The sequence below is a fragment of the Pollachius pollachius genome (assembly GCF_949987615.1).
Source record: "Pollachius pollachius genome assembly, chromosome: 2".
Classification (NCBI taxonomy): domain Eukaryota; kingdom Metazoa; phylum Chordata; class Actinopteri; order Gadiformes; family Gadidae; genus Pollachius; species Pollachius pollachius.
This window is the reverse complement of record NC_136935.1, coordinates 33,839,230-33,851,069: the sequence shown is the minus strand read 5'-3', so window position 1 is coordinate 33,851,069 and position 11,840 is coordinate 33,839,230. Positions and strand designations below refer to the sequence as shown.

Here is an 11,840-nt window from a genome sequence, read left to right as displayed (position 1 = left end):
GCATAAATTGTACCGGAAGTCATTTATGAATGTCACAGATTAAGTTTCTGAAGCGGTTACAGCTGTCACAGAAAAAATGCTATTTTCAACTGATAAACCGCTTTAGGGGCAGTGCATATGCAATGGTTCATCAGATAGAGTAAGTGTATGTGTGTGGAAACTTAAGTGTGTATGCAAACAGTTACCATCCATTTCTGCTAACACTTAATGATTGATGGCAGATGTTAGTTATATTCAGCATTAGAGTCAATGTGGAGAAACATTATGGATTATTTTGTTTTAGATCCAGTTGTGTCTGGATCTAAATACAGTCCTTTGCATGTTGAATGGATCATATGCCAATGCCTCCCAGCATATTTCAATTCAAAGTATATCTGTACTTATTTTTCTATTGTGTCAGTGGATAAATAACAACATCCTGTGGTGCTATGCAGAAAATCCAATCATTCTCTGTGTGCATTGATAGATTTTTAACAGTGTTCAAAAATCTGATTAGCTATTATTTAAACATAATTGACCTTCTTCATTTTTATCTTATGCTCTTGTTTCCTCGTACCTTCAGTGAACCTTATAAGCTCTAACTGTCCTGTGCGCATAAACCTCTGTAACTATTGCATTTCTCTTGATTCCCATCAGAAACCATGACGACCGCCACGTCCCCCATCCTCTTGAAATGGGACCCAAAGAGCCTGGAGATCCGCACCCTGACAGTAGAGAGGCTGCTGGAGCCGCTGGTCACACAGGTAGGACACCTGACATAAAGGACTGTTTCTTAATGGACTCATAAGTGACATCACTAATATGCCCATTTATGGTACCATAAATCGGGATATATGGGAATATATGGTGACATATATGGATATGCTGCCATACATGGCAATGTATGTTGCCATGTATGGCACAATGGAACACTCCTCCTCACTCCTCCTAGCAACAAGCTACTGGGTAATCTATCTAGAATAAAAACTGTTGCTAGCACATATTCCTCAGGTTGCCCTGCCAAAAACACAGGTACAGCTGAATTCATAAGATATCTATAATGTGATTTTATGTGAATAAAATCTGCTGGGATGAGGCCCTGTTAGTTGGAGTCATTGGAATATTGATGAGATGGTAGCTCTTTAGGCCATAGGCACCTGAGGTGACATGGGAACTCTGTCCTTCCGCCAGAGCTTATATGATATATTCAGGGTTGGGAGCGATGTAGCCCCATCACTGCATTAGAAATAGAAATATGAAGTTTACTCCCAGCTCAGGACTTTGTTCACCCCCTGGTCCTCTACAGACTGGGTCAATTCTGGCCACGGTGCAAGCTATAGTAACTAGACCCATCCCTTTTACCGGTTTAGTCTGTTTGTTTGTTTTGGACTAAAACACTGCATTTGTGCCTTGGAAGGCTGGGCGAACATCCTTCTCAAGTTGTTGGTAGATGTGGAGGAAGTAGGAGAAGCTTAGAATGAGCCAATAAAATACATTACAAATGGGAAGCTTTACCTGTCAATCCTCTTTTGCAATGCAGATTAAACTACATGAAATGGCATCCGTCCATTTTATTTCCATTACACATGTGACATGCTTAATGTTAACATACAGTTATGAAGAACAGAGGCCTCCTAGTTAATGTTGGTAGCATTGATTTGAAGTGGCGAGGAACCATCACGATCCCATTACAGGCTTACTGATGGATCTTAATGGCGTCATGTTTTAAGCTCTCAAGTCTTTTCCAAGGTTATTTATGTGCCAAACAAACCAAAAAAAACAGGGCATCATATCAGCCAACACTTAATTGTACTGTTTTTGTTTTCACTGACATTTGAAGTTATTTGTGCTTGTGTCTCCGCATGCAGGTTATCACACACAAACAATTTGAATACAAAACATACTATGATTTTGAGATAGCATTATATTTATTTGGTTCATTCCATCTTTTGGTGTCTTTTCTATCTACTCGAAATTTGTGCGACAGGACAGAAACCAGTCATGGGAAACACGTTGTTCCAGATTGATGTTCTATCCTCCTAGCTCTATCAGTAAGATGTAGCCAGGGAAAACAGAAGGACTGCTGTTATTGGGATGGATATTTTGATGTTTTATATTTCACATCTGAACCTGGCAATGGAGATTCACAACGAAGTAACTCTAGCAGGAGAGCAGATGTGTGTGCGAACAGGGAATATAGAGAGAGCTACAGATGAGAAGACCAAGAGGCTCTGGGCTTCCATGAAGCAGGCTGCGCTCCACCAAGGCACTCCTCAAGGGAACTATTTGGCTAAGACAAGAGTTGAACTTCAAATCACATCAGAGTACTCAGCTGCCTCTGTTAGGATCTGTTTGATGGCTCCCAACACTTCTTCGTGGAGTGCAGTGAATTCAATCCTCAATTATAATTACAAATTGCTTTTTACCCCTGAAAATTCTGCTTAAATATAAAGCCATTAAGACAGTAAAGAAAGTATGCTTGCACTGCACTCTGTGCTTTTGTCTTTCAGTTGAGTTCAGCCTCAGTCATTTATGGCTATCAAACCACTTCAAATCACAGATTTGAAGTGGTTTAATGGATACGTGCAAATGATGCACGTATCCATCTGAAAGGTTCTGGGTTTGATCCCAAAGGAAAATGTGAATTTTTGTGTGTGTTGTCTGTTTCGTGTAAGAACGTGTAGTGTAAGCCAAACTACAGAAACTACCATCCATTGTGTATAATACTTATAGACTGGTTATGTTTACATCAACATGAATTCCTCTACTGCAGTCCATTTCAGGCTTGGCCTTTTCTGTCGGTCTTGATAACAATATAGTGAAATTCAGTATTCCACGCTGAACAGCTACTCTCACTATGAATTTTTGTCATCTACATTGCCCAATTGTATTATTTTTTTCTAGATTAGTGAAAACAGATGGTAATGTAAGGAAGTGGTAGTCCATGCAAACCTGCCTTGACTCCAAACATCCAATATATAACTATTGCTAAATAAGTAAAAAATTAAACTTGGGCTCAGGGAACTTACCTGTACATAATTGAACAAACCCAAGCGTAATTAGTTTGGTGATGACTTTACTCTGAGCCTGTATACCTGTCAGCTGAATGCTGTGATAGCCCACACGAGCAGCCATGCAAATGACAGGCACTTTAATCATCAGAATGAATAAGGCAGGGAGACCTTTTCCCTCCCCCACCACAGTGGTTATTATTAATTGGTTTTGATGTAATGTCTAAATCCATTATCTATCCTTCTGCTTGCCGTTGTCAATATTCTGCAACAGAGATAAAAAAAATGCACACTAGAAACAGCCACAGCAACAGCATAAGCCCAATGGCCAACAGCAGTACAAAATCAAATCCGGGGTGCATCGACAGTGAGAAGGATCTGTTTGGATAATTCAGCACATTTGTTGGAAATTCAGGGCTGCCTCTGGAGGATAGTTTGACAAGCTCATAGTGTTGCTCGATTCTGGAAAAAATCATAATCATGTTTCAATCAAGTCAATCTTGAAATCACGATTATTCAAACGACTATTTTTGAGTTTTAAAACTTGATGCTTTTATTCAGCATGTCTCTCCCAAAAACACTTTGTAACTGAGCACTTGGAAATTTCGCCTTAAAAAAATACACAAATGGTCAAAAGCGAAATGTTCAAATCTAAAATAATGTACAGATATGTATCCAGCTGTTTCCAGTACTTTCTATAAAACATTTAGTAAAAAAACATTTAGTTTTGTGATTGTTAAAAAATCGAAAACGTGTTCAAAATTAGATTAATCGCTCAGCCCTACAAGCTCATTCTGACAATGTTTGAGATAGCAGCTCCCATTCATCAACACGCATCCTGTCCTACAGGAGTGCCGAGCTAAACCCCCTGGCTAAAACTAACAGGCTAGACATGACTAAACCAGCCAAGCTAGTCCAGGATTTCAAACTACCAATCTATCCCAGGGCTGAAACGATCCAGCTAGCCCAGGGCGAAAACGATCCAGCTAGCCCAGGGCTAAAACGACCCAGCTAGCCTAGGTTTAAAACGATCCAGCTAGCCCAGGGCAAAAACTTTCAAGCTAGCCCAGGGCTAAAACTATCAAGCTAGCCAAGGGCTAAAATTAGGGTTAATAACTAAATCTTACAGGATTTCATTGGGAGTGACCTGTATATGCGTCCCGATGGGAGCTGTAATGTTTCAAATAAGAAGGAATTGCATCTATCTACTATCATTAGAAGAGAGATAAAACATTCTGGCAATTTCAATTTATTCTCAAATGTTACTCTTAAAGTGCATGTTTACCCTCTGTTTCAGCTCGCAATCAAACAAAATGGGATAAAAAAAGGAGTTATAGGAAGGATAGGAGATCTGTTATCCCATGGTTACGACCCACGCAAACAGTTTGATGAGCGTTGTAGTAGGCCTATTTGTAATGCGTAAGCCAAGATTTAATAAATGACTTATTTTAGTAAAAGTGACAAATTGGCATAGGTTACTATGTTGAGGACCATACAGGACAATAAGGCATGAAGCAACAACAAAAAAAGATTTATGTTTCACTCTTCCTTTAAGTAGTTGTTCGTCCTAAAACTTCAACATTAACGCGTGCATTCCTGTGCCTTAACAGGCCTATCCAAAAGCTCTCCGCTTTGTATTCCGGCAGGGAGATTGCACTGGGCTTTGGGAGATTGGTGCTCATAAACCACTTACATGCCGTCGTCCTCTCTGACCTTCCACAATACCACTTGTGATTATGCAGAGAAATCTCCTTTGTGATAAAGAGATTTCGGAAGAAACAGAGGTTAGGAAAAAGAAGAGTTTAGTGGAGGGAGAAAAAAAGCAAGGGAAAGATTGAAGGGCAGCAGGAGAGAACGAGAAAGAGAGATAAAGATGGAGAGAGAGAGAGATGGAGCAAGGTTTGGCAGTAAGGAGCTAGACCGACTCAAAGTACAATGTGCTACGCTTATGTTCCAAGCCCCCTAAAAACCCAGCTCGTCCATTCCATCCTCTGTGTTTGAAGCGGGAATTAAATCATTTTTTTTCTTTCTCTCTCGCTTTATTGGAATTGCCTTTTTGTTTGCCTTCCAAACGGCACGGCTTACAGCTAACAAATAGAGCGCCGTGAGCCGCTGACATGTCGCCGTCCTCCTCACACACACATTAGTATTCCAACGATCTCCTGTTAGCCGCTGCGTTGGAATACCGTGGAAGTCAATCGACTCAGTAGGCGTTGAGTTACTTATGCTCTATGGTCTGGATGTGTAACATAATGCACCGTGGCTGATCTGTTTGGTGTCATGGTGTTTAGGTTCATGGTTTATGCGTCACTGCTTGTTACATGGATTTCTTCTTTAATCGTTGTGCTGTTCATTTGATGCGCATTTGTGTGCACACTTTTGGTCCCACCGATGACCTCGCCACTCTTGAGTGACTGTTGCATTGTTTTTTCATTAAGCTAAACTCTGTAACCTGTGGTGAGCAGTTTTCCTGCAATAAACCTTTTTTATTTTTTTGTATCATTGGAGACAAAAAATTATCTAATCGAAAGAAAAAAAATTCTGAAGAACTGAGGTTTGAGTTGAAGTACTGTTAAAAAAATGAATGTGACGTATTTCTCATTATTTTTGGTACAAATAAAAAATGGTGTGTTTCTTTAAAGGTGCTAGTTATAAACCTATTTCTACCTCTTAAAATTGTGGTGGGCCGTTTTTGTGAAAGTAGAGTCAGGAAGCATACTATAGCTCTCACCAGTTCACCCCCTCCATTCCCCACATAGCATCCCTTCATGTCTGTGTAGTTAGAAGTTCAGCTGAGATGAGCTGTACTGGGCTGGTTTTCTTTCTCCACACACGGTCAAACTAGGGCCTGGGAGGACACGTCCAAGTGTTATGCTCAGTCTGTCACGGCAGCAGCATCTGTTACATATGCATGCATGAAAGCCGATGCCGGCACTTTCCTGTAAATAAAGAGGATGTGGTATTTGATCCTGTTCTTTTAAAGTGAGACCATCTCCAAGGACAAACTGCATTCACTGGAGAGAAAAGTTGCCTCATTGAACACCAGTACTGCGATTCTTCAGGGGATTTCTACATTTTAAATAATATTCCAATGTCAGCCATAATTCATGTGTTCCATTGTGTATTTTACTTTTGCAATTAATTCTAAATTCAATTAGGATGTAGGGACCACAGTAGTCGACTTAAATTCAACCTACTCATCAACCAATCGATGGGTCGGGTACCATAGTGCAATCTACCTGGTAGCATTAATATCACATACGTGCTGTGTGGAGGAAGTCAGTGGGTTTGTTGGGTTTCTTGGTTTGTTATGGCAGAACTTCAAAGTGAAGCACGTTGCACACTAGACAAGGGACAGAGTACCTCGCCAGGCAGTGTCGTGTTGTGGAAGGGACAACATACATCGATCTAGGGTGGCGCTGAAATGATTGCCGAGATCCCAACTCTGATATGATCCCAATCAAAGCCTATCAAAAGCCTATCGTCTTCCGTTGTAAGAAAACACTGCAGCAAAACTTGACCTGTTGTCAATTAGTTTTGAGCTGAGTAAATGTTCAGTTAGATAGAAGTCTCCATAACGTTGGTTCAAAGTTGTGAAAACGGGGGGTGTTTTAACAACCTATCTTATTAGTATTTTATAGTCGTCATCGATGTTCCTTCCAACACAATGTTGCCCATCATTAATAAATGATTGTATAAATGAACCTGGGAAAAGTCAACCTTAGCTCCATCTAAACAGGAACCACGTTGGAGAGGCGAGATAAGTGAAACAAGGACAGCTGAAATGTTTTCCGGTCCGTAGTCAATATTGTACAGCCAGCGCTTGATGCTTTTGTCCTCAGGTTTGAATCAGGGGCTCTGTGCTTTGCACATGAATGATTCGGTATTCACTCTCTAAGTACTGCAAACATTTCCACTGGTGCCTCTGTGGAGCTGCAGCGCTGAGCCATCACTTTGCTGCTGCTCATAGAAAGTTATCATAGGGCCACATATACCATGATAGCACTGGGGATGAAGGATCCCGACAAAGAAAATGAAAGTGAAACCAATGAGTGAAACTGAAAGAAGCACAATGAAAGAATATGGGGAACATAATGTTGTGACAACATAATATAGTACTGTGACAGTATTGACTGCAGGGAATTCTGTTATCAGCATTACTTTTGGCTCCATACAGCTTGATAATGGGCACTGGAAATACAACATGAAAAGAAAAAAGACTATACGTGCAATGATTGGATTTTGAACTAACTTCTTTTAAACTTTAAAACTAATACAATAGTGTGCATTGTACATTACCAATAGGCACATTTTACAATGCCTTAAATATGATGCCCACACATAGGGCCTTGTGCTAAAGCGCAACAATAAATTTGTCATGTTCTGCGCGTAAATAAACCTTTGAGTGGAGAACTGAATTTTGAAACGAGGAAAACTGATTGGATAGGTCAAACACTGGGTGCTTCTCAGCAGGAAGCCAAAAATCAAAATTGAACTGTAATAGAAAATTTAAGGGAACCCTCAAAGCAATCATGTTGAATCACAGGGTTGTGTAAACACAACTCTCTCTCTCTCTCTCTCTCTCTCTCTCTCTCTCTCTCTCTCTCTCTCTCTCTCTCTCTCTCTCTCTCTCTCTCTCTCCCTTAAACACTTTCACTTACCACCCTTTCAAGGTCATCACTGAGAAGAATTAAAAACTGTGCTTGTTATTGGTTTGGGTGAATATGTTGTGTTTGTGCGTAAAATTTATGTACGAACACAACATATTAATGTAGTTATTGTAATTGGTAATAGACACTGGCCAATATCAGCAGGCCTTTTTATTTTTACTTGATGACTTCCTGTCAAACATACATTTTTAACCTTTAAAGTATATTTGAAAAGGACCAGTCTGCTTGATTATTCAGTTGGATGTATTGTTGATATTGGATTACATTTACCGATATGAGCGAACCAATTACCTTTATATTTACTATTGTTGATTAGGACTTGGTCACGTTAGTTGTGATACTGTGATTGTCAATCAGTGTATTGAGCTGATTTCTTCCTTACCCCTGATCACAAACAAGAGTGAGCTGATTTCTTCCTAACCCCTGCAAGAGGCTATGAATTCTTAAATTCTTGGTTTGTTTTGGAAGTTGTCTAATATCCTGTCTTGTCTGTGTCACACGTCGGATTTGTTCACAGGACTACTGATAGAAGTAGTACGTGAATGTGCACCATTTCAGCGTGCTAGAAGGTTGATTTAGTACTTAGTGTGATCTCCCTCTGCTTTAATCCTGGTCTTGGATGAGGGCCGTCACTGCTGGGATGCTGTGGGGGCTTTAGGCCTGGGAGAATATCTGCATGTACACAGAGTGTGCTGCTGCGTTGCCCAGGGACTGACGAACATTCAGGTCCTCTTTTAGCCCTGAAGACCCAAGATGACCCCCTCCAGCTATGTTGTTGAGGGTTGAAGGGGGCCTCTTTGGTTGTCCCGGTAGCCTTTGTCATGACTTCTTTCAAGGTGAGTAGTCAATACGCATCTTGCCAGTTGGTGCATTTAAGTAATGCTTAGTCTGAGAGGCTTCATTTATTCTTTCCCTTTTTTTCTTTTCTTTTTTGTGTGGTGTACAATCAAATTAGCATTTTGTACTAATTACTACTTAAGTCCACACACATTGAGTCTCTCGTTGATAATTTTAGCTGTCGTGACAAGTACCTTTTATTTACCTTTTTATGAGAGCCGCATTAGACCTGACCTTAAGCTGCCTGCAATTCATTCTGTGAATGTGTTTCTTTTGTTCAGTAATGCATGACCCAATGTCTATCCATGTTTGGTGTCAAAGGGCTCTTTGGTTTCAAAAGAGGTGAACGGTTATCTGCCAGGTTTGAAGACAAACAGCTGGCGGCATGCGTCTGTACCTCTGGAGGTGCAGACCCTTGTGGCTCTGCCCTGCCATCAAGTGTGGAGGTTCCGTAGAGGCTCTATATTTCTATGGATGATTAGTTTGCTTGCCCTTGCTCCCTGTGGGGGCTGCTGCTGGCCTCTGTGCTTTTGGTGTTGTGGTCAAGCAGTCGGCACCTCCTGGATCCACTAATTCCTAGACAATTTTATTTTTTTCACCTTGTTAGTGAAGTTAGAAGCATTATAAAAATAAATTATGAGCACCCATGGAAATTGAAGGTGTAAGGCAAAAAATTTAAGTTGTTTTGATGTTTTGTTTTGATGAAAAAGAAATCTGTTACCAGGTAACTAAAAATGCTGATTTCAGATGTAAACTATATTCCAACAGTTGCTGATACATTCGGTAAGTAGCATGCCGAAAAATACAATCACAGAAATCTTTAAAGGTCCCATGACATGCCACCAGGTGTGGGTTGATTAGCCGTTACAAGGTGGACACGCCCACCTGTGATGTAATAAGGGACAGATTTCCAAAACGGCTTGTAACGGCTAATCAGCCCACACCTGGTTGCATGTCATGGGACCTTTAAATACCTAACTAGAGGCCATTCAAAAGCTACTCAATAAATAAGATCAGAGCTCACAATGTAATTCAGCAGATTCAAAGCATTAACCAATAACCCCCCCCATAAAATTTTTACCTTTCTCTGGGAACACCCTTACCAACACACAATGGTAGTGCCAGCCCTCACTCGCTGGAAGTACCAATAACTTGGTCTCATAAACAGCGTTTGAATTTCCTTTTAATAACCTGTCTCATTTAATGCGCTGATTAATGTACCAACAAAGAAGTTAAAACAAAGGAAATGTATTCTGAACAAGGCTCATACTTTTTTAGAATTTGTGAATTAAAGGAACAATGTTGACCACTGTTGTTGACGAACCAATAAGCTAAGATTGGACGACTACGTCAACGGTTTTCCCTCACTTGTATATGGTGGGCCTCTCTCTGTCATGAATGCTGCAGAGCGTTGGCATTGACCAAGCAGTGGCACAGGCTGTACCTGCTGTTGGATTGTGAGTCATGTGGTCCATGAAATGAACACCAAACTGAGCGTTGATGTAGTATGACACGCTGCTGGGTGCTTTTCTTTTAGCTTTCCCCTCTAAATGGAAGTTTTGATGAATGGCCTGTTCCCTTATTTGATAAATGCATTCATCCACTTGGAGCTTTGCCGATGGCCTGTGGTGCGAAAATCCATTTCAATGTGTGTTGTACTTTTCACATCCGCGTTCAAAGTAAAACAGAAGAGGTGGGGTGTTCCTGGTCGTGACTCACTGTTCACAGCATGTTCTACAGAACTCAAAATCCCACATATTCGAGTAGTATGTACTATGTACCTCTGTGTTGTATTATTATTGAGGATTTGTAATGAATGCTGTCGATGCTGATGTTTGAAACAGTTACACAACACCAAACCTTTGAGCAATGGTGAAAATATGGCTGAAATGTTGTCTCTGTCTGTTGTTGTGGATGTTGTAGACCATCATTTTGATACCTCTGACACTTGCTGAACAAATCCTTTAGTTATACACGTCAATGCATTCCTAAACACACCCACGTAAAAACAAATTGCACCATGGCCCCCAGGAAAATGGAGCCATGGGGGAAACAGCGGTACGGCAGTAAAACCGCAGCCTGCCTTGTTAGGACTCCCTCCTTGGTTCAACCACCTCCCCCTTCCCCTATTATCTCCCTCATATCACAGCAAAGACACTTCACTCGCCGCTTGAGTTGCTAATTACTTCATAATTACTTCATAATAACTTTTCGAGGTTTAATCTTGGCTTCAGGGATCCTATTACTGCGACTACCTGCTGTTGATGTCACTGTCGGTATTATCTGACACTCTTATTATTCGTATTATTGTCATCGTTGTGATGACGCGCCATCGTAAGGGGCAGAGCTCACCCCAGGCATGGACAGTTTGACCTCCTTCCCTTTGGACGGCGCTGCAGGTCTCCAGGACCAGCAGGTTCAGGAAAAGCGTCTTACCTGCGGCTGTCCCCTTGCTGAACTCTACACCACACCGATCGCTCCCTCTGGACCTCCCCCAACCCCCCTGGATACGCCCACAGTGACTTTCCTTTAGCCCCCTCCATCCCGGACCACCACACACACCTCCCTCTCGTGACCGACCTTTAACTCCCTCCCCCCTGGACCACCACACACAGTGTCCTCCAGTGACTGACCTCTAACCCTCCCACACACAATCTCCTGCAGCCATGAAACATTTACATTATTCACATTTACACTAATGTCCATACTGTATCCGACCTCTAGTGCATTCATAATCGTACCACTATCTATATTTTTCATATCTTGTGCCTAGATTATTCACAGTATTCATATCTCATATTAAATTCTGTATATGACATCTTACTACTATTACTTGTATTTACTTTATATACACTTTACAATATCTGCCTTACCTACTGCTATGGCTGCTCATATACGTTAACTGTATATTTTTTATGGTGTTCATCATCATTGTTCTATTATCCATACTGTGTAGTCGACAATATCCCACTATACATATGTACATACTCTGCATTTACTGCATTTTTTGCACTTCTCTAATCATCTTTTTATTGCCTCAGTACATGTACTCTGACGACATTACTGCTGATTTCTGAATCTTAATCTCTAATCTGATTCATAATGCAATCTCTTATAGTGAGTGTCATACCAGCAAGTTTTTGGTAACCCACAGAGTTGGCCTTTAGTGGACGATGCACCCCACTGTTTCTCTTTTTCTTTGGGCTTATCCATGTGCACACTGGCACACGCACAAGCACACACACACACACACACACACACACACACACACACACACACACACACACACACACACACACACACACACACACACACACACACACACAGTCAGAGGGTTTATCCA

At 41.1% G+C, this 11,840-nt stretch overlaps 1 protein-coding gene across 3 annotated transcripts in view; it reads left to right on the top strand.

Annotated features, from left to right (window-relative positions):
* Window positions 1-641: 641 nt before the first annotated feature.
* ctnna2 (catenin (cadherin-associated protein), alpha 2) overlaps window positions 642-11,840 on the top strand; it is a gene marked incomplete at both ends in the record, with an annotated part of 254,093 nt that continues 242,894 nt past the window's right edge. For all 3 annotated transcript variants that reach the window (XM_079758937.1, XM_079758938.1, XM_079758936.1), the window contains one exon: window positions 642-743. In XM_079758937.1, the coding sequence (XP_079615063.1) occupies window positions 642-743 (102 nt within the window). The remainder of the gene's footprint in view (window positions 744-11,840) is intronic.